The following is a 23,475-nucleotide window of genomic DNA, read 5'->3' as shown; positions in this document are numbered from 1 at the left end:
ATTGAGGGAGTGCGGCTGTGTACAAGTGTGTGTGTGTGTGTGTGTGTGTGTGTGTGTGTGTGTGTGTGTGTGGTGTGTGTGTGTGTGTGTGTGTGGGTGTGTGTGTGTGTGTGTGTGTTGAGAGAATGAGAGTGTCTGAGAGATCTATGCATCTGCCTAAGTGAGTTTTGAATGCAAGTACCAATGTGTCTAAATATGTAACATGATCAAAGGTGTGTAGTGGATCACCTGTTCACACATTTAATTTAGCCTGCTCATGAAGATCTTACAGGCTACAACACCATATCGACACATGGCACTGAGTGTACAAAACATTAAGAACACCTTCCTAATATTGCGTTGCACCCTCCCTTTTGCCCTCAGAACCACCTCAATTTGTGGGGCATCGACTCTACAAGGTGTCAACAGCGTTCCACAGGGATGCTGGCCCATGTTGACTCCAGTGCTTTTTCACAGAGTGTGGCAAGTTGCTGGAGGTCCTTTGGTGGTGGACCATTCAGCGTGGAAAAACACAGCAGTGTTGCAGTTCTTGACACAAACCGGTGCGCCTGGCACCTACTACCATACGTCGTTCAAAGGGACTTAAATCTTTTGTCTTGCCCATTCACTGTCAATGGCACACATGTCTCAAAGCTTAAAATCCTTCTTCACCCTTCATCTACGCTGATTTATGTAGATTTAATAAGGGATCAAAGCTTTCACCTGGTTAGTCGACATTTGCCTTTACTAAGTATACTCTCCCTGTCTACCACATTAGTATACCTGTGAAGCCAACCTCCTCGCGCACATGCGCTAGCTACTGTGCTGCTGACTGTGGCGAATGAAGAGTTCTCTTTTGCAATCTCGCGTGCAATCTCTCTTCAGAGTATTTGTGGAGACTGCTATGGCAAACATCTTCCAACTTGCGTTGAGTCTGAACTTAAGGTTGATTGCAACGAGTATTTGTGGCCGAATTAACCTGTTATACCGAACTTCCCTTCAGCGCAAGCATTCTATACCCCTTGCTTTAACACGAACACAACTATTTATGTTAACAAGCCAACCATAAGAATTTCATAACCCCAGGTGGTGTGGACACTGCAGCAGTAGGCGGTGTCTTCGACATCTCCAACGCAGACCGTCTGGGCTTCTCCGAGGTGGAGCTGGTGCAGATGGTTGTCGACGGCGTCAAGACCCTTGTTGAGATGGAAAAGCGTCTGGAGGGCGGCCAGTCCTTCAACGACCTGATGCCCGACCAGAAGTGAACACGCTCTCTCTCAAACCTTCTTACCTCTCACCTCGTCACCAATATCTACCCCTTGTCTCCATAAAGTCTTAACTACATCAAGGAAATGCACTCTGCCCGACACGTTTAGTGGCACAAGTTAGATGAGTCTTCATCTGCGTGATGAAGGATGTTGTATCAAATGCAAACTTTTTGCTAAATGTTTGCGGATGGATATTAACACCTGAAATAAAAGTATCTGTGGCCCATGGAATGTGCTTGTTGTGTTTGTCACTTTGAGCATGTGATTTGTTTGGACATTGTCATGAATTAGTCCTTTCTAATACTTTCTCTGTGCTTAATTACACTTGCCTACTGTAGCTCAATTGACAAAGGGAAATTCTGATGCAATTCCTTTTATGCCATTTTGTCTCCATTTATTCTGACCTTTAACTTAAGCATAATAGCATGCTATTTGTAGGGAGTGGAAACCAAATGCATAGTGTCTATAGATGCATTGCATTCTGACTGAATTCCCTTAGTGTACTACCTTCTGTGCAAATGTTACCCTTCCAATGAGCTTATCATAAACTACAATGCGAAAAGTACGGTTTACTTCACTTTTAATCATTTCAGCACAGGTAACAGCCGTTTAGTCTTGTTTTTCATTCTTACACTCCACAAATCACTTAAACTATTTCTTTATTTCCCATGGGCTTCGCCAGAGTACCCCCTAGTGGCTGGAATACAACTATACTAAGCCTTACACAATCAAACTTTGAACAATGTTGTCCAACCTGTCAGTTCCAAGAGGAACATCTACCTTTTTCCTGAATAGCAATAGCGCTTGTAAATTAGAGAATGGTGCTACGTAAATGAGTAAGCCATTTGGTTAAGAGGATTGTAAATATTACAATTGTTTTGGCTCCATTTTAACACTGGAGACATGTGAAACAGGTCATACTGCAACATGCATGTCACCTCTTCCACAGAGGTTTATGAAATGCTGGTCTAAACTTGGAATGAAATTGAGACCCAAGCTATTGGCTTCTGTAGTCTTGTGCAAATGACAGTAAAGCACCAAACCTAGTTTATTTGTTTTAATTATCCCCAGACTTAATGTTTCGTTAAATATTTGTCATCGGTAGCCACCGTCAGTTAAACCTACATGTCACTGACTTGTTCATTTACATTTCTGTGTTTTTTTGTTGTGGTTCCTGAGGATTGCTAGCAATGGTGAATCATATTAGGCTAAAGTATTTAGTTGCGCAATTTGGGACATGTAGCTGATTTGAATCATTACGGAACGCAGACCATAAGTAGCAGTTTAAACCTGGAGCCTGGTTCACTACGACTGGCCCATTGTCATAACGGGACCATCATTGAAGATTATTAGGGTTGAGTTAAAGGACTACTGTTCAACCCCTATTGTACACTTCTCACCTTCCAATATTTCATGACTTGAACGATTGAATGTCAACTTCCAGGATGAATCAAACCCTAAATAATATACACGATCAGTATTTTTAATCTACCAATTGGTGAAGACAGTTTACATTGTCTTAATATTTTAAACCGTTCTCTCCATAAGTTAGAATTAAAAAGTACACCAAATTTAAAAGGATGGCTTTAGATACTTACTGAATCTGTTGGCCAGAAAGTGGGGTTTTAAGCGGTTTAATTGTCTTAAGCGCATGTAAGAATCATGCCTGTTACGCATCTGCAGAAGTTAAGTCGGAATACTAACTACTGAAATGTACGCCTTAAGTCTGAATCGGCCCACAATAGAATAGTCATAACTGTAAATCCTGCCCATTTGGCACTACGCGCAGGCTGGAGCAACCACTCAAAGTATTTGAACCCAGGTCTTGAGTCAGAGTAGCATCACTACTCTGGACGGTTCTGACATGTGGACAACTATTTATACCTAGGTGTCTGGTTAGACTGTAAATTCTCCCAGACTCACATTAAGCATCTCCAATCCAAAGTTCAATCTAGAATCGGCTTCTTATTTCGCAACAAAGCCTCTTTCACTCATGCTGCCAAACATACCCTCGTAAAACTGACTATCCTACCGATACGTGACTTCGGCGATGTCATTTACAAAATAGTTTCCAACACTATACTCAGCAAATTGGATGCTGTCTAGCACAGTGCCATCCATTTCGTGACCAACGCTGCATATACCAACCACCATTGCGACCTGTATGCTCGCGTTGGCTGGTCCTCGCTACATACTCGTCGCCAAACCCACTGGCTCCAGGTCATCTATAAGTCTTTGCTAAAGTCTAAAGCCCCGCCTTATCTCAGCTCACTGGTCACCATAGCAGCACCCACCCGTAGCACGCGCTCCAGCCGGTATATTTCACTGGTCACCCCCAAAACCAACACCTCCTTTGGCCACCTTTCCTTCCAGTTCTCTGCTGCCAATGACTGGAACGAATTGCAAAAATCACTGACGTTGGAGACATATCTCCCTCACTAACTTCAAGCATCGGCTGTCAGAGCAGCTTACCGATTGCTGCAGCTGTACATAGCCCAACTATCTACCTCATCCCCATATTTCTTTTTTTCTGCTCTTTTGCACCCCATTATTTCTACTTGCACATCATCTGCACATCTATCACTCCAGTGTTATTTGCTAAATTGTAATTACTTCGCCACTATGGCCTATTTATTGCCTTACCTCTTCCATTTACACACACTATACAGATTTTCTATTGTGTTATTGATTGTACGTTTGTTTATCCCATGTGTAACTGTGTCGCACTGCTTTGCTTTCTTGGCCAGGTTGTAAATGAGAACTTGTTCTCAACTGGCCTAACTGGTTAAATAAAATGTAAAAAAATGTAGTTTGAATAATTTTATAGGATTAGTTCTCATTCTTAAGCCTTGTTAAGAATGTTAATAGTTGAATGCTCACCCTTGACTAATTGTTTCGATAAGATTTTGACATATCTAGCTACAACATGTTGGTACACTGAACCATATGATCTGAGAATCTATTCATATTTATAGCCAAACTGTTTAACGTAACTAACTGCCTTCAGTCTGGACCACGATTATTGTTAGCATGTGTAATACTGCTGTGTACTCTATAGCTCGTCAGGACCAGCTGGAGACCCCTGTCATACAGTGACACCTAGTGGTCCCATTTATGGGAGCCTACCTGTGGGGGAAGTCATTCAATTCAACAGAACCCATGGTAACACTTTCTTACCCACTGTAGCCAAAGTATTAAGACATCTGTTAAATACAAACCAGCTCAGTAACATAAGATAGGCGGGAAGCTGTGAGCACAGTTCACTCAATGACTCAGGAATGCGTTCCAACTGGGCCCTGTTCAAAAGAAAATGCATTACAAAGGGGATAGGGTGCCGTTTTAGCCCTGCTAAAAGACCGACAACTGATGGGGCCAGAAACCTACAATTTAGAGTCATGGAGCTGTTCTTGAATATGGTGATCTAAACAGTGGCATAGATCTACAGTACATCGGAAGATCTACACATGCTTATCCAGATATCAGGTCATTGAAAGCGGAGCAATAGGCATTCTATTTCGATTCCCAATCTGCGACACTGCATCCATTTTTGGACTTTAAAATGCCTGATACATACCCATTGATTCTTGAAGAATATAACTTAAATTCCCCATGAGCTTAGTTCAACTGTCGTACTCCATCAGAACCCAAAATATGCCTGTTTTCTGTTTGTAAACGCACTGTATAGCCTCAAAGCATGGTTAAAACTATAATTTTTAAATCATGGATGGTCAATCCCCGCTTGCGTAATTTAATGGTACAAATTAATCAATGTGGCATGAACACAACCAGTCAAGATGGTTTCAACTGATGGTCAAACAAAACACATAAAGTACGCTATCTGTGCATGTTCGTCCACTCCAAAATAATCCAAACAGTGCAATGCATGTACACTCGTGCCATTTAAAGAATTTTAAACATGTCTATTTCCAAACACAAAGTGTGCCCAATGACATTCTTGCTGACAAATGTACCTTTTTTTTTTGTAACCTAAAATGGGCCCGAAACTGTCCCGGGATGGTCACCCTCACACATGGTCAATTATCGTGACTGGGCTAAAATGTGTAATAGGCCTATTACCATAAAATTCAAAATGGCCTACAGGTAGCTAGTGGTAAAAAAAAATAATTGGTTGATAAACTCTGATTGCCGGTCCCGTGATCTTACGCTCCATATACTTTCAATGCATTTTTCTGAAAAGGGAGGGTCAACTGCGTTCAGTTGTGTTTACCCTCCATTAGGCCTACACCATTGCCGGTAGATTACCCTCTAAACTGAAGCAGTTTTACACACGCAGAACAGGTAGCCTACATTAATATAATTCAAATGTGTTTACACCCTAATTCATGAGTTGAATGCTTGTCTTCACAGATTGTGTGACATAAAAGAATACCTTTCTTTCCTTACATTAATGACAGTGTTATTTGTCATTATTAAGCATTTAACAATTTAATTAGATTCCTGGATCTTGGAGATGTCGGAAAACGCATTGTAACATTTTATTATGTTTCTCTGTGAAAACAGTTCTCATGGGCACTCAAATCCAAAATAATGAAGGCCTACGCCAATACAAAATCAAATGTTTCTAACCGAAAGAGTCAACTATCATTCATGTCGGGATGGTTCGGATGCGCGTTGGTGTCTAGCCATAGGCTAGTTGTCTAGTGATATTGGCGACCATCATCAGCTGATCCAGGAAAGAAAACAAATATTGATATTGATGTTCAATAAATGGTCTACTTCTGGCCACATTTAGGGGAGCTAATATCTCATTCGTGGAAGCTGAACCCCCCCTGGCTCCCCTGTACTTTGCCCCTGATCAGTCCTTGCATCCATTGTCTCGGTCTATGAATTTGAGTCTCCAGCTCCATCCCTTAATTTTTTACTAAAACAGTGGCAGGGTTTCTGCTTTGTTATTGATGAAACCGCAGATGGCCCCTTTAATGCCTTTTCAGTGTCATTGACGGCTGAGTAATGTAACAATGTAGGCACTTTCTTCAACCTTCATTACTGCAATAGATGACATGGAAAAATATAAAAGATCTCACATTACCCGCATCCTTTTTTCAAAACTATAGTCACATAATATGGCATTTTCATCTAAAACTTTATTGACCAAATAGCTTTTGCAAGAGAGAATATGGTCACTTCATTTCTAAAGCGACTTCTGAAGTCAACACATTCGTTGCGGGAATCGAACCCACAACCCTTGAAGATGCCATGGATTCAGTCAGACACAGAGGCTAGTCACTGAAGGTATTTTAATAGAGACACGTGTTAAACTTACCCGGTGATGAATGAGTTAACACTAATTCCACAGCTCTGGGCTCAATAAAAAAAAACAAGGAAGTATATCAATATGCAGCTGTTGCAAAACTAAGGTATATTATTTACATTCCCCCCCAAAAAAACCGTGCCAGCGTTTTTAGGAGGGTGGAAGTGAATACTGAAGGCCTGAATATGGCCGTGGTTGATCTTCGATCTGTTCCAGGAATGGCCGACCACATCTGAACCGGCCCAGGTGGGTGGGACCAGATAGAAGGGGGCATTTCAGTAATATCTGAGAAGAGAACCGTTGAAGCAATTATGGTAACAAAGGGGGAAAAAAACTAAATATGCAGATATGCCAGGAAGGAAAATCTTCCCTGAAGTCTTTTTTGTAGCGAGTGACCCAGTCCCATGATACTTTGCAACAATCCCCCATTTTAAATCGTGGGTCTGCCGAAATGTGTCATCCTCCAGGCCCTGCTTTCTGGAGTGGGTGACCGCGTACAGCAGAGGCTTAGCTGGGTCCATACATTGCATTTATGCTGTTATCACATGGATGAACAACCGGTTCAAATCATAGAATGAAAGTGTGTGTGCAAGTGTGTAGAAGCTGGCTAAGTAAGGGTAGAGGGCGCAAACTGCCAAAATTAACAGTATTTGACAATAATACCGTAACTACTTGTGCAATTAGCTAGGCTATCCAACCACTCGTATCTGGCAGCCATATTCTCTTGGCAAGAGGAATTCTGGGTACTCTGTAAGAGGGGGAAGGAGTCCATTTTTAATGTTCTTCCTCCACTCCCTCCCTTGTATGAGAGCTTAAACTCCCAATGGGGAGGCATCTTCCAGACAAGGGCTCTCCAACCCTGTTCCTGGAGAGCTACCCTCCGGTAGGTTTTCAATCCAACCACAGTTGTAACTAACCTGATGTAAGCTAATCAACCAGCTAATTATTAGGGTTGTAGCAAAAACCTACAGGATGATAGCTCTCCGGGAGCAGGCTTGGAGAGCCCTGTTCCAGAGCCACAATGGCAATAATGCGTTCGGCAAAAAAACAAGACAACTAAATGTCAATGTCAGACCAACGTCCCGACAGCTCAAGACCACCTCTCACATCATCAACAATGATAATGCTCCAAAGACGCAGGAAATGATTGCCAAAAGCTATACATAGTTTTCAATACATACTTTGTAAGTGTCTTGGAGGAAAACCGTTGTGAATTTGCGACTTAAGTTTTTTTTATAACGACTGTACGGCTCGTTCAGTCCATTTTGAAGCGCTTTCTTTCCCCCACGTTACGCAGCCTCCTTTAGTCCTGTCAAATACAACTCTGGACCTCAAAGCCAGTTCCACCGCATGTTTTCATTGTTCCCCTCTAATCAGGGACTGATTTAGACCTGGGACACAAGATTGGGTGCAATTATTTATCATCAGGTAGAACAGAAAACCAGCAGGCTCCGGCCCTCATAGGGTAAGAGTTGAATATCCCTGCTTTAGTCTATTTCAAATCGCAAGATTTTACCTGCTCGCTCAACACTCCCTCACCCTCGTATCTTTAGGAGGCCCTACAACTTGAGCTCGTTGGCGATTTTGGACGCAATGTTCTTAAAGGCGATGGATGTGCCCGAGATCCGCTTGAAGCGCACACCGTTGAGTGAGAGTCGCGGCAGCTTGCACACTTCCATCTCCCACTGAACCAGGCTCTCGGCGTGGCCGTCACCGTGCACACATAGCAGCAGGAAGCGCTCGCGCTGCTCGTAGTCACAGCTGTTGGCGTCCAGCACCTTGCGGATCTCGCTCATCATGTCGTGGGGCTCCATGGACGATGTGGTCTTCATGCTCCAGGTGAAGCGGAGGGAGCGTGGCTTGGTGTCCTTGGGGTGTTGGCCGTGGGGGGGCTGAGGCTGCTGCTGGTCCTCCTGATCACCTGACATGTTGCGACTGCCGGGGAGGAGAGGAGTTAGTTAGAGGGGTGGAGATGGAGGGGTGTGTGTGTCTGAGAATCTATGCATCTGCCTAAGTGAGTTTTGAATGCAAGTACCAATGTGTCTAAATATGTAACATGATCAAAGGTGTGTAGTGGATCACCTGTTCACACATTTAATTTAGCCTGCTCATGAAGATCTTACAGGCTACAACACCATATCGACACATGGCACTGAGTGTACAAAACATTAAGAACACCTTCCTAATATTGCGTTGCACCCTCCCCTTTTGCCCTCAGAACCACCTCAATTTGTCGGGGCATCGACTCTACAAGGTGTCAACAGCGTTCCACAGGGATGCTGGCCCATGTTGACTCCAGTGCTTTTCACAGAGGTGTCAAGTTGGCTGGAGGTCCTTTGGTGGTGGACCATTCAGCGTGGAAAAACACAGCAGTGTTGCAGTTCTTGACACAAACCGGTGCGCCTGGCACCTACTACCATACGTCGTTCAAAGGGACTTAAATCTTTTGTCTTGCCCATTCACTGTCAATGGCACACATGTCTCAAAGCTTAAAAATCCTTCTACCCCTTCATCTACGCTGATTTATGTAGATTTAATAAGGGATCAAAGCTTTCACCTGGTTAGTCTGACATGCTTTGTACTAGAGGTCGACCGATTAATTAGAGCCGATTTCAAGTTTTCATAACAATCGGTAATCGGCATTTTTGGACACCGATTATGGCCGATTACATTGCACTCCACGAGGAGACTGCGTGGCAGGCTGACTACCTGTTACGTGAGTGCAACAAGGAGCAAAGGTAAGTTGCTAGCTAGTGGTAGGCAGCAGCAGGCTCGTAAGCATTCATTCAAACAGCACTTTCCTGCATTTGCCAGCAGCTCTTGGCTGTGCTTCAAGCATTGCGCTGTTTATGACTTCAAGCCTATCAACTCCCGAGATTAGGCTGGCAATACTATAGTGCCTATAAGAACATCCAATAGTCAAAGGTATATGAAATACAAATGGTATAGAGAGAAATAGTCCTATAATTCCTATAATAACTACAACCTAAACTTCTTACCTGGGAATATTGAACACTCATGTTAAAAGGAACCACCAGCTTTCATATGTTCTGAGCAAGGAATTTAAACGTTAGCTTTTTTACATGGCAAATATTGCACTTTTACTTTCTTCTCCAACACTTTGTTTTTGCATTATTTAAACCAAAATGAACATGTTTAATTATTTATTTGAGATTAAACTGATTTTATTTATGTATTATTTTAAGTTAAAATAAAAGTGTTAATTCAGTATTGTTGTAATTGTCATTATTACAAATATATATAAATATATATATTTTTTTAAATGTAAAAAAAGAAAAGGAATAATAAAAATAATAAAAATAAATAAATAAATAAATCGTCCAATTAATCGGAATTTGCTTTTTTGGTCCTCCAATAAATCGGTATCGGCTTGAAAAATCACAATCGGTCGACCTCTACTTTGTACACAGTGTATACAGTCGTGGCAAAAAGTTGAGAATAACACAAACATTAATTTTCACAAAGTCTGCTGCCTCAGTGTCTTTAGATATTTTTGTCAGATGTTACTATGGAATACTGAAGTATAATTACAAGCATTTCATAAGTGTCAAAGGCTTTTATTGACAATTACACAAAGTTGATGCAAAGAGTCAATATTTGCAGTGTTGACCCTTCTTTTTCAAGACCTCTGCAATCCGCCCTGGCATGCTGTCAATTAACTTCTGGGCCACATCCTGACTGATGGCAGCCCATTCTTGCATAATCAATGCTTGGAGTTTGTAAGAATTTGTGGGGTTTTGTTTGTCCACCCACCTCTTGAGGATTGACCACAAGTTCTCAATGGGATTAAGGTCTGGGGAGTTTCCTGGCCATTGACCCAAAATATCAATGTTTTGTTCCCCGAGCCACTTAGTTATCACTTTTGCCTTCTGGCAAGGTGCTCCATCATGCTGGAAAAGGCATTGTTCGTCACCAAACTGTTCCTGGATGGTTGGGAGAAGTTGCTCTCGGAGGATGTGTTGGTACCATTCTTTATTCATGGCTGTGTTCTTAGGCAAAATTGTGAGTGAGCCCACTCCCTTGGCTGAGAAGCAACCCTACACATGAATGGTCTCAGGATGCTTTACTGTTGGCATGACACAGGACTGATGGTAGCGCTGACCTCGCCTTCTCCGGACAAACCTTTCTTCCGAATGCCCCAAACAATCGGAAAGGGGATTCATCAGAGAAAATCACTTTACCCCAATGCTCAGCAGTCCAATCCCTTTACCTTTTTCAGAATATCAGTCTGTCCCTGATGTTTTTCCTGGAGAGAAGTGGCTTCTTTGCTGCCCTTCTTGACACCAGGCCAACCTCTAAAGGTCTTCACCTCACTGTGCATGCAGATGCACTCACACCTGCCTGCTGCCATTCCCGAGCAAGCTCTGTACTGGTGGTGCCCTGATCCAGCATCTGAATCAACTTTAGGAGACAGTCCTGGCGCTTGCTGGACTTTCTTAGGCACCTTGAAGCCTTCTTCACAACAATTGAACCGCTCTCCTTGAAGTTCTTGATGATCCGAGAAACGGTTGATTTAGGTGCAATCTTACTGGCAGCAATATCCTTGCCTGTGAAGCCCTTTTTGTGCAAAGCAATGATGACGGCACGTGTTCCCTTCCAGGTAATCATGTTTGACAGAGGAAGAACAATGATTCCAAGCACCACCCTCCTTTTGAAGCTTCCAGTCTGTTAATCGAACTCAATCAGCATGACAGAGTGATCTCCAGCCTTGTCCTTGTTAACACCAGAGAATCACTGACATGATGTCAGCTGGTCCTTTTGTGGCAGGGCTGAAATGCAGTGGAAATGTTTTTGGGGGATTCAGTTTATTTGCATGGCAAAAAGAGACTTTGCAATTAATTTCAATTCATCTGATCACTCTTCATAACATTCTGGAGTATATGCAAATTGCCATCATAAACTGAGGCAGCAGACTTTGTGAAAATTAATATTTGTGTCATTCTCAAAACTTTTGGCCATGACTGTACAAGCAGACACTGGTGACAGATTTATTTTAACGTCATTGGTGCATTTACACCCCACGTCCATGCAGGGGCACTCTTGTGTACTTTCAACAGGCAGTCATGCAGTGGAGGGACACAAAGGCAACAATGTAATTTCACAATACATCTAGTGACATGCACAAGAAAATGCAGACCTCACTTCTGCATGCATGCAAGGCAGAAAATAATTTGCCACTACTCAAAATAATTCCAACACATGAAATAGAGCATTATGTTCAACCAGAACCATTGTTCTACATGGGCAAGGTAATGCCATTGACTCAAATTCAATAGATAAGAGTGAACTAGGTCCAGTAGAGCCCTATAAAATCCAGATTTCTGTCTGATTCCATTATGTTTTCTCCCAAATTCAGTTTTCTTCGTTTTGTTTTTTCAGGTTTCCGTTTATCATTATCGCTAACAGCTACACAGTGTAGAATAGACATACCGCACACAACACACACAGATGGACATTCCAGACTGTTGTACGGGGCAGCGCTGTTCTTTTGCCTGATGACTCACCCTGAATTTAATTTATCTGAATTTAATTTATCGATCGCTACATACATTTAGTCTGAAACTGCAATCCTACAAGTAATTTGTGTGATTTCAAAATGAGGGGCGTTGCACAAAAATGAATCAGCGATTGGATCGTCTCTAACAAATCTAACCAATCAGAGTATCAAAGTTAATAACGCCATCATGTAAGCCTGTTCAGGCCTAACCCATCGGTTTCTAGGACAAACCGGAACGTTGAGAATGTGTTTGCAATCTAGAAATCATTGGGGAGGGAGGCAAATCCAGACTCATCAGTTGGCAGGAGCGATATGGATGGGTAGCCATGGAAAGCAGCTCTTACCTTCCTCAGTGAAATGGTCTGGACCCACTCGGTAGTGTGGATGTCAAACACATCCACTCCGTACTCGCTGTACACCGTCAGGTAAGACGAGTTGGAGCCTGGAGGACCCACAGGAGACACACGCTGAGCAAAAACAGAGGCCTTTCATCTATTTGTAGGATCCAATATACCAAATCATTTTCATGTTTCAATAATATAAAGTTTTTGTCTTTTAGTGCCCCTTCGGATAAGCTAATCATTTCTGGTGTCATGCATTCAGGCATTCTACATAGGCTGTTACAAGGTGTCTCTATCACTATTATCTGGAGCCGACATTGTTGCTGAGCCCTATTATTACATGTCATTCTGCATTTCTTTAAAAATATATATATACACAGATATATACTCCTCGTGGAGTGCAATGTAATCGGCCATAATCGGTGTCTAAAGGTATTGGAACAGTGACACATTGTTGTTTTTTAGCTCTGTACTCCAGCACTTTGTATTTGAAATGATACAATGACTAGGAGGTTACAGAGCAGACTGAGCTTTAAATTGAGGGTAATTTCTTCTATATTGTGGAAAAACTACTTTAATACACAAACAGTACCAGTCATAAGTTTGGACACACCTACTCAGTCAAGAGTTATTCTTTATTTGTGCTATTTTCTACATTGTAGAATAATAGTGAAGACATCAAAACTATGAAATAACACATATGGAATCATGTAGTAACCAAAAAAGTGTTAAACAAATCAAAATATATTTTAGATTTGAGAATCTTCAAAGTAGCCACCATTTGCCTTGATGACAGCTTTGTACACTAAGCATTCTCTCAACCAGCTTCATGAGGTAGTCACCTGGAATCCATTTCAATTAACAGGTGTGCCTTGTTAAAAGTTAATTTGGGGAATTTCTTTACTTCTTAATGTGTTTGAGCCAATCAGTTGTGTTGTGACAAGGTAGGGGTGGTATACAGAAGATAGCCCTATTTGGTAAAAGACCAAGTCCTTATTATGGCAAGAACAGCTCAAATAAGCAAAGAGAAACAACAGTCCATCATTACTTTAAGACATGAAGGTCAGTCAATGTGGAAAATTTCAAGAACTTTGAAAGTGCAGTTGCGAAAAACATCAAGCGCAATGATGAAACTGGCTCTCATGAGGACCGCCATAGGAAAGGAAGACCCAGAGTTACCTCTGCTGCAGAGTATACGTTCATTAGAGTTACCAGCCTCAGAAATTGCAGACCAAATAAATGCTTCACAGAGTTCAAGAAACAGACACATCTCAACATCAACTGCCTTTCATGGTCGAATTGCTGCAAAGAAACCACTACTAAAGGACACCAATAATAACAAGAGGACTTGCTTGGGCCAAGAAACACAAGCAATGAACATTAGACCAGTGGAAATCTGTCCTTTGGTCTAATGAGTCCAAGTTTTATATTTTTGGTTACAACTGCCACGTCTTGGTGAGACTCGGAGTAGGTGAACGGATGATCTCCGCATGTGTGGTTCCCACTGTGAAGCATGGAGGATGTGGTGTGATGGTGCTTTGCTGGTGACACTGTCTGTGATTTATTTAGAATTCAAGGCACACTTAACCAGAATGGTTACCACAGCATTCTGCAGCGATACGCCATCCCATCTGGTTTGCGCTTAGTGGGACTATCATTTGTTTTTCAACAGGACAATGACCCAACAGACCTCCAGGCTGTGTAAGGTCTATTTGACCAGGAAGGAGAGTGATGGAGTGCTGCATCAGATGACCTGGCCTCCACAATCACCCGACCTCAACCCAATTGAGATGGTTTGGGATGAGTTGGACCGCAGAGTGAAGGAAAAGCAGCCAACAAGTGCTCAGCATATGTGTGAACTCATTCAAGACTGTTGGAAAAGCATTCCAGGTGAAACTGGTTGAGAGAATTCCGAGTGTGTGAAAAGCTGTCATCAAGGCAAAGGGTGGTTACTTGGAAGAATCTCAAATATAAAATATATTTAGATTTAACACTTTTTTGGTTACTACATGATTCCATATGTGTTATTTTATCGTTTTGATGTCTTCACTATTATTCTACATTGTAAAAAAATAAAAAAAAATAACCTGTAACGAGTAGGTGTGTCCAAACCTTTGACTGGTACTGTAAGTGAATTTATCCCAATACTTTTGTTCCCCTAAAATGGGGGTATTATGTTCTAAAAGTGCTAAACGGTTCACCCTCAAATTAAAGCTGACAGTCTCCATTTTAACTTCAGTCATTGTATCATTTTAAATCCAAAGTGTTGGAGTACAGAGACAAAACAACATCGTTGTCACTGTCACAATAGATTTGGAGCTCACTGTATATTTTAAGATGGTTTCTGATTTTATAGAACAGATAGAAGATGACAGTGGGGAAGGACAGGGTGAAGTTGTGTCAAAGAGCAGTAGGCCGGATTCAAACTTGTGCCAAAACCGTAGATGTGTGTGCCAGATGCTGCAGCATTACCGTTAGACCAGCAAGGCCACTGCATTTCTTCTCCAAACCTAGCCTAACCCAACTTAACCACTTAAAATAAAACAAAACCGTTACGTACTACAGGCTAGCGGCGTGGCAGGCCACATCAGTTCCTGGGCCCTGCTCCTCCTTCCTGTGGGGTCCACATAGATGCCTAGCTGGCTGAAGCAGAGCAGCAGCTCGGCCGTGCCCACCTCCAGGGCGTGCAGCGCGTCCAGGGGCTGCTGGGCCAGGAAGGCCAGCGACGGGTCCCCGGGGCTCACCAGGCTTACGGGCGATGACTCACCCTGGAGGGCCAGCAGGGCGAAGCCCGAGGGGTAGCCCACGCACAGGCGCTCGCGCACCATGCCCAGCCACTGGGCCACCCCCGGGGCCTGCACCTCCCACAGCTTGCGGTGGTGCGGCTTGGCCCAGGTGATCTCATAGCACAGCACCTGGTAGAGGTGGAGGGGGGGACATTTTGCCATACATTCAGGCAAAGCAGCAGATGTAAAGGACCTTTCATGTCACCTTTGAAGTAGCTAGTATGAGTTCGCTTATGAACGATATGCAAAGCATCGATGCAGTTCTTATGAAGACTTCATGGATGCTACCTTTATATGTTGTTGTTTGTTTTGAAGTGGGGAAGATAGATGTATCTTATGACTTTCCCACCCTATTTCTTATAAAAGTAACATAACTTCACCTTCACATGTAATTTGAACTATTTTGTATTGAAACTCTTTTATTAACTAACTTTGTTTTACTTTAGTCACTAAATTTGCCTGCAGGTGTAAATAAATAAAATACTGACCTGGCGCTTGATGGCGGCCAGCAGGCAGGCTGGTCCCCCGGGACGCAGCACGCCGGTGGTCAGCGCCTGGCAGCCCTTGGTCTCCGTCAACTTGATGTCAAAGGCCGACTCAGCCCCCTCCAGCGCCCCCCAGGGGTGCAGGTGCACGTGGCGGTTGCGTCCGCACAGCAGGGCCACCATCTTCTCTTTTGGGATCAACTCGATCTGGTGCACCTTCTTGCAGTCAGCCGCCCGGACGATCACTGGAGGAGGGAGAGACGCGGGAGTCAACAGGGGAGTCTGTAGGGCAGGGCTCCCCAACTGGCGGCCCGTGAGCCAAATTCTCAGCCAGGGTTCATTTGCATCTCACAAATGCTCTATAGAGGAGATCATCAGGATACCAAATGCTCCAGGATCATACAGGGATATGTGAGAGCGCCCGTAGAGGCTCAGATGATACGGAACACAATTGCAAATAATTTGTAGACTGCAAATTGACTGCAAGAAGCCCAAACAGATAGAATATTTGACTTAACACAATCATTTCAAACCCTTCTGTCTATTATGTATGGGAATACGAATACTTTGGAACAGATTTCCAAAATGAAAATCACTTGAAGCTGATGATTGTATTTGGCCCCTCAAGTTTTCTGAGCAATTGTTGGACATAAGACTATAAAAACATCATCAAATCAGCTCCAAGTGATTTTAATTTTGGAAATCTGTTCCAAAGTATTCGTATTCCCACACATAATAGACAGAAGGGTTTGAAATGATTGTGCTCGTCAAATATTATATCTGTTTGGGCTTCTTGCAGTCCACAAATTATTTGTAATTGTGTTCCGTATCATTTGAGCCTCTATGGGCGATCTCACATATCCCATTAACAACTTATTTGGAAAGTCCATCCGTAACATTTCAACTAACTAGCTACTGACCCTAACCCTCGCTCTAAACTTAACCCGTACATTTATTCTAACCTTAACCTTAGCAAGCAGTTGCTTATCAACAGATTTGTTGATAGTATGACCATCTGTAGAGCATCATGTGATCATAGAAGTCTAAAAAGTATTGAGCTGCACGAAGGAGTCTGCATGTTGCTGTGCACAAAACCAGTTATGTTCATATCATATCATCTGAGCATCTATGGGAGCTCTCACATATCCCTGTTTGATCCAGATAATGGAGCTGATGATCTGCACATGAACTCGGGTAGAAACAAATCCTGTGGTGGGTCCAAGATCCAGGACCACAGTACCAGGTATAGTGACGTGCCAGTACGAGTTGAGTGGAACTTTTTTGCCCTTTGTAAACAAGCTAGCTTGCTACTGTCATGCAGAATGAGCGTCTACGCAAATTGCAACATGAAACGGTGATTTTCAGGTCTTGTGAAAGCACAACGTATATGGTCGAACTTTCACAACCGCTCCAGGAATCCGTGCCGTGGTATCGGTTGCCAAACTGATAACGCCCAGGAAACCGTACCGTGGTATCGAATGTCAAACTGTGAAAACGTCCAGGAAACTGTACCGTGGTATCGAATGTCAAACKGTGAAAACGCCCAGGAAACCGTACCGTGGTTTCGGATGTCAAACTGTGAAAAYGCCCAGGAAACCGTACCRTGGTATCGGATGTCAAACTGTGAAAACGCCCAAGAAACCGTACCATGGCATCGAACGTCAAACTGTGAAAACACCCAGGAAACCGTACCGTGGTATCGAATGTCAAACKGTGAAAACGGYCAGGAAACCGTACCGTGGTATCGAATGTCAAACTGTGAAAACGGMCAGGAAACCGTACCATGGTATCGGATGTCATATGTGAAAACGGCCAGGAAACCGTACCATGGTATCGAATGTCAAACTGTGAAAACGGCCAGGAAACCGTACCGTGGTATCGAATGTCAAACTGTGAAAACGGCCAGGAAACCGTACCGTGGTATCGGATGTCATATGTGAAAACGGCCTTTGGGTATGACCTGATGTCGGGAAAAGTATATTCTTACCATCTCTGGTGACCTCCACTACAAACAGGCCTTCCTCTGTGCCCAGGGCGATACGCTCTCGATCTGCAGAGAGAAGAGCAGTCAACAGTCAGTCACACTTTCTCTGACAGTCACACATTCTCTGCATATACCTCTCTCTCCCTCGCTCTCTCTTTCTCTTTCCCCCCTCTCCATTTTTCCCGCCCACATTCTGGAACTAAATTATCAATACATACCTTACATTTGTTACGATGAAAAGCGCATAAACAAAACCCACAAGAGATTGAACAAATATTTAACCCTTGAATATAGTTGTTTTACCTGTTCCAGCTACTAAACTGTGTAAAAGCTGTAATCAGAAAAAAAGATTTACACAAATGTTTTGCTGGTCACGAATGATGAATGAGGCCCACTGTCCCTTACTCACTGATCATGGAGAGTGTGGTCTTGACGGCAGACAGAGACGAGTCGTATGCCTCGCACACCCACACAAAGACACACAGCGCAGTTGTGTTGGTGAGACGTAAATGTCACATACAGTCTCCCCATTTCCTCCAACTCACCAACGATGGCGGCGGAGAGCATGGTCTTGATGGCGGGCAGTGACGAGTCGTAGGCCTCGTGCATGACGTGTACCACGCAGTTCCTGAGGCGGTTCTTGGCCAGGATGCTCTGAAGGCCCTCCAGGATGCCAACCCACTTCCTCTTCTCCGCCTCGCTCTCCGCCAGCACCAGTAGGGAGGCGGCGCACACTGGCGAGCTCAGCAGGGATGATGTCACCTGGGACAGAGGCAAGGGTTAATAATAACAGGAAGTGTCTTTGGGTCCTTCAATGGTGCATTTCCATACAGGATTGACCCCAGTGTTTTACCCAAAAGGCTCAGACTTTTCTGTTTCCATCTACGCGGGCCGGCACCCGTTGTTTCACTGGGCCATGGCTCCGGAAAACCTGCTTTCACCTGGGGCAAAAGCCAGGTCACTGGTACTTTTCAGCTGGCATTTACAAAACAATGGCCAACTTCGAACTTTAACACCTTCTCAAAAAGCAACAGTCTTGATGATGCAGAGGTTGCTGATTCTGCTCTCCCAAAGTTCAGTGTCACACTCCTAATGGACCCAATTACACTACAGTTACCATTAACAAAGACGGGCCACACGCTGGTGCGGGGGTAAAGTCTCCATGGAAACGCAGCAGGAAAAGCGCTATATAAAACCCACGTTTAATTATTCTTATTTCAATTTCGCTTGCGTTGACTTTTTCGACATATGAAACATCCCAGATTAACAGTAGATTAGAATAAAATGATAGAGTAAACAATATAATAACACTCACAAAAAGGGTCATGTGTTAAGACACACTTATCATGCGTATGATTCAATACAACGCTCCATAGTAACTCAGAGTTATAAAATTCTTCAGAAAGTGGTACAATAATGACTTTACTTAGAGATTGTTTATTGGATTTTCTCCAACAGGAAACATCATCCCATAGTCGGAATATATTATAAAAAGGGTCCATATAATAACTTTAGACATATGGCATTTTTCATGCTGCAGTTCGAAGCTTACCCTGAATATGCAGGGGATATCTTTGCGGGTGGCGTGGATGACGTCTGAGGCCATAACGGAGCTGACGGAAAAATCCTCACCCCTGTGGACATACACCGAACATAGTGTTAGAAACACATACACGCCCCACACACACACACACACACACACACACACACACACACACAGAGATCCTACCTGAGGTCCAGGACCTGACTGGTCGCCACGCCCGGCTGGGTGGACTTGCCCTCAGGCACCTCGTACAGGAAGAGTTTACAGTCACACACCACAGCGTACGCCCGTTGCCAGCCCTTCTTCACCCCCGTGGGCTTGGGGATCTGACGGAGAGGGGAGCGGCAACCGTTCAATTGAGGGCTTGTTGTTCATTTCCAAAACACGCTACAGTTCCTATCTTGTTAAGCTGAACAGAATTTTAGATGTTTTGGTCGGTAACTCCCAGTGACACAACGACTAGGTTCCAGTTGAACACCGTTCACTTCACAGTATCTCCACGGTACATCGGTACCATTACGCTCAGGGCCGGGCCAACAACAAGTGCAACGTCTGCACAGGCGCACTAATAACAGAGTGATAGCACCGTAATAACAGAAGTATAGGAATACTTAAAACATGAACTTAACATGAATTACATCAGATACAACATCCAAACATGATATTAGTGAATTATCAAGTAACTGAATTACGCATGACGCTCTGAAACTTCAAGGCCAAGACAATGACTTAACCACAGAATTATATTGACTTGAATGGGAAAAAGCCTCTGAATGCACACTCATGGGTACACGCAACATGCAGCCAGAATGCATGTTCTAGTCATTCTATTTCTATGGTCATAACCTTTCACTGGGTGCTCACCCTGACAAAGCCCTTGTAGGCGGTGCCGATGCCCCTCTGTACGTCGATGCCCAACGGCCTCTTGGCCTGCTCGGGGGGGATGGGGCACACCAGGGGGGCGTTGTCCTTACAGGACACGTGGCAGACGAAGGAGCACACTGGCGAGAGCGAGGGAGAGAGAGAGAGAGTATTAGTTTACAAGGACACATGCAGTACAATGGCGAGCTGCAGTATCAGATCTGCTGTTTATTTAAAATGTCTTTGTTTACTCAGAGAGTGTGTGTGTTTTTGCCGGAAAACAAATGCCACCCATAGTTTCCTCAGTCCCCCAACTCACCGACAACGGCGGCGGAGAGCGTGGTCGTTCGTGTGTATGAAACCTACCTTCGCAGGCGTAGCCCTGGCGGATGAGGCCCACCATCAAGGAGCTGCAGTGGGTGCACTGGGTGGGGCTGGAGAAGGTCTTGATGCTCAGCTGGTGAGCTTTGGGCTGCGGGCACACGCACGCAAACACACACAAGAAGAGAGAGAGATAAGAACACAGAACACATAGCCAAGCATTACAGACTACCTGACAGCGTGTGTGTGTGGCCAGGCGGTACCTTTGGTGCGGTCAGCAGCGATGTCTGATAGACAGGGGACGGGGCGGCAGGGGCAGCAGCTGGGGGCTTGGGGACTGGCTCCTGTGGAAGAGAGAGGGGTCAAAGTTCACAGGTCAGACTGGAAAAAGGATAGAGCTGAGTCGTGTTCATAAGGCACCAACTGGAAGATAATTTACTGAAACAGGGAGGGACTACATTGAGTTGCCCAATAAGAAACACATTTCCCCCCCCCCCCCCCCGTTACAAGACCTTTTCCCTTGCACACCCTAATGAAAAGAACTCTGGTTCTATACTGTGAAACTGAACTACGCTTTACTGGGATAAGATAGTCGTTCAATGAGCTACATTCAGGATTAAGGTCAAATGTTAATTCTAGAATTTTATTTAATTAATTGACTGGAAAAATGACTGATTGGAAAAATCCCTGCATTTGACCTAATTTCCTACTTTGATAATGAGTTAAAACACACCTAAACTCTGATAAAATGAACAATAGGCATTGTGAGTCATAGCACACCGTAAAAGCTTAAATTGTACAATGGTGACTGGCGAACTGGAATGACACACAGGGAGCGTCTGAAGCAAGGATGTCTGGGAGGAATGTGCGCCGGGACGGAAGTGTGTGTGAGAGACAGGACACTCACATCCTGTTCGGACGCCACAGAGATTGACGAGGAGAGGACGTCGGACTTCTGGGGCGCGGCGTCAATTTCGCTGACAGAGCTGCTCTGGAGGAGGGAGAGGAATGACAGGACAAGTAAGTGTGTGTGTCTGTGTACTGGGCGGGTGGTACTAATTTCCAGGGTCTCAATGCCTGTGTTGTGTCCAGATGTGTTCCTCTCCTCAAATACTTGTGTTTCCCATGTACTAACTAGTGTTTTGATAAATGAGTATCAGTATCTGAGGCGAGGAACACATCTCAACAACACCTGCACCAACTCACACACGTAAGAACTGCCAACGCTAATAGTATTTGACCCATCATGAAGGCATACTAGGGACATGTACGGAGTTGATGTGGTTTTGTGAATAAAAGTAAAATACATCAGCCCATATTTACAATGCCTTCAGAAAATATTCACACCTCTTGACTTATTCCACATTTTGTTGTGTTACAGCCTGAATTCAAAATGTATTAAATTGCTTTTTTGTCACATCTACACACACACAAAAACCCATAATGACAAAGTGAAAACTTGTTTTAAGAACTTTTTGCTAATGTATTTCAAATTAAATCGAGATTCTTTTTATTTACCTAAGTATTTACACCCCTGAGTCAATACACCTTTGGCAGTGATTACAGCTGTGACTATTTCTGTGTAATTCTCCAAGAGCTTTGTACACCTGGATGGTACAATATTTGAACATTATTATTTACTAAATTCTTCAAGCTCTGAAGTTGGTTGTTAATCATTGCTTGACAGCCATTTTCAAGTCTTGCCATAGATTTTCCAGCTGATTTAAGTCTAAACTGTAACTAGGCTACTCAGGGACATTTAATGTCGTCTTGGTAAGCAACTCCAGTGTATATTTGACCTTGTGTCTATTCTGTTTCTTTTTATCAAAAAAAAAGTCCTTGCCAATGACAAGAATACCCATAACATGATGCAGCCACCACCATGCTTGAAAATATGAAGAGTGGTACTCAGTGACATAATCCTTTGTACTCAGGACAAAGTACATTTCTTTGCCACATTTTCTGTTGTTGCAGTTTTACTTTAGTGGCTTATTTTTATTTAACTAGGCAAGTCAGTTAAGAACAAATTCTTATTTTACAATGACGGCCTACCCCGGCCACATCCTCACCCTAACCAGACGACGCTGGGCCAATTGTGTGCCGCCCTATGGGACCCGATCATGGCCGGTTGTGATATAGCCCGGGATCGAACCACGGTCTGTAGTGATGCCTTTAGCACTGAGAAGCAGTGCCTTAGACCGCTGCGCCACTCGGGAGTCCTTGAAAACATCTTTATTGCAAACAGGATGAGTGTTTTGGAATATTTGTATTCTTTACAGGCTTTTCCCCCTCTGTCATTTCTGTTGGTATTGTGGAATAACTACAATGCTGTTGTGGATCTATCCTCAGTTCTCCCATCGCAGCCATTAAAAGTCACAATTGACCTTCGGTTGAAATCCCTGAGTGCTTTCCTTCCTCTCTGGCAACTGAGTTAGGAAGGACATCTGTATCTTTGTTGTGACTGGGTGTATTGATACACCAAATAAAGTGTAATTAATAACTTCACCATGCCCAAAGGGTTATTAAATGTCTGCTTTTTATTTTATTTTTTACCCATCTACCAATAGGTGCCCTCCTTTGTGAGGCTTTGGAAAACCTCCCTGGTCTTCGTGGTTGAATCTGTTTCAATTTCACTGCTCAACTGAGGGAGCTTACATATAAATTGTATTTAGTGGGGTACAGAGATTAGGTAGTTATTCAGAAATCCTGTTAAACACTATTATTGCACACAGAGTGAGTCCATGCAACACATGTGACTTATTAAGAAACATTTTACTACTGAACTTATTTACAAAGGGGTTGAATACTTATTGACTTAAGACGTTTGAGCTTTCCATTTCTTATTCATTTGTCAAAATGTCAAATTATTCCACTTTGAAATGATGGGGTATTGTATGTAGGCCAGTGACACAATCCATTTTTAATTCAGGCTGTAACATGTCGTGGTAATTTCCTGTATTACTCAATAAAGAGAGAGAGAGAGCCAACCACACACAAGTCAAAGTTAAATTATATATTCCATCTTTAATATACAGTGGGGAGAACAAGTATTTGATACACTGCCGATTTTGCAGGTTTTCCTACTTACAAAGCAGTTCTGTAATTTTTTATCATAGG

At 43.3% G+C, this 23,475-nt stretch overlaps 1 protein-coding gene across 1 annotated transcript in view; it reads right to left on the bottom strand.

Moving 5' to 3' along the window:
* The window catches only part of cdc42bpb (CDC42 binding protein kinase beta (DMPK-like)), a 125,895-nt gene that overhangs the window by 9,566 nt on the left and 92,854 nt on the right, over positions 1-23,475 (bottom strand). The window contains exons 21-31 of the mRNA XM_024135499.2: positions 21,266-21,349; positions 20,622-20,702; positions 20,404-20,509; positions 20,041-20,177; positions 19,363-19,502; positions 19,186-19,267; positions 18,179-18,395; positions 17,637-17,699; positions 15,653-15,894; positions 14,939-15,293; positions 12,382-12,479 (exon numbers count right to left, since the gene is read on the bottom strand). Coding sequence (XP_023991267.1) covers positions 12,382-12,479; positions 14,939-15,293; positions 15,653-15,894; positions 17,637-17,699; positions 18,179-18,395; positions 19,186-19,267; positions 19,363-19,502; positions 20,041-20,177; positions 20,404-20,509; positions 20,622-20,702; positions 21,266-21,349 — 1,605 coding nt within the window. The remainder of the gene's footprint in view (positions 1-12,381; positions 12,480-14,938; positions 15,294-15,652; positions 15,895-17,636; positions 17,700-18,178; positions 18,396-19,185; positions 19,268-19,362; positions 19,503-20,040; positions 20,178-20,403; positions 20,510-20,621; positions 20,703-21,265; positions 21,350-23,475) is intronic.

The sequence above is a fragment of the Salvelinus sp. IW2-2015 genome, unplaced genomic scaffold, assembly GCF_002910315.2.
Source record: "Salvelinus sp. IW2-2015 unplaced genomic scaffold, ASM291031v2 Un_scaffold467, whole genome shotgun sequence".
Classification (NCBI taxonomy): Eukaryota; Metazoa; Chordata; class Actinopteri; order Salmoniformes; family Salmonidae; genus Salvelinus; species Salvelinus sp. IW2-2015.
This window is presented reverse-complemented; position numbering and strand designations above follow the sequence as displayed.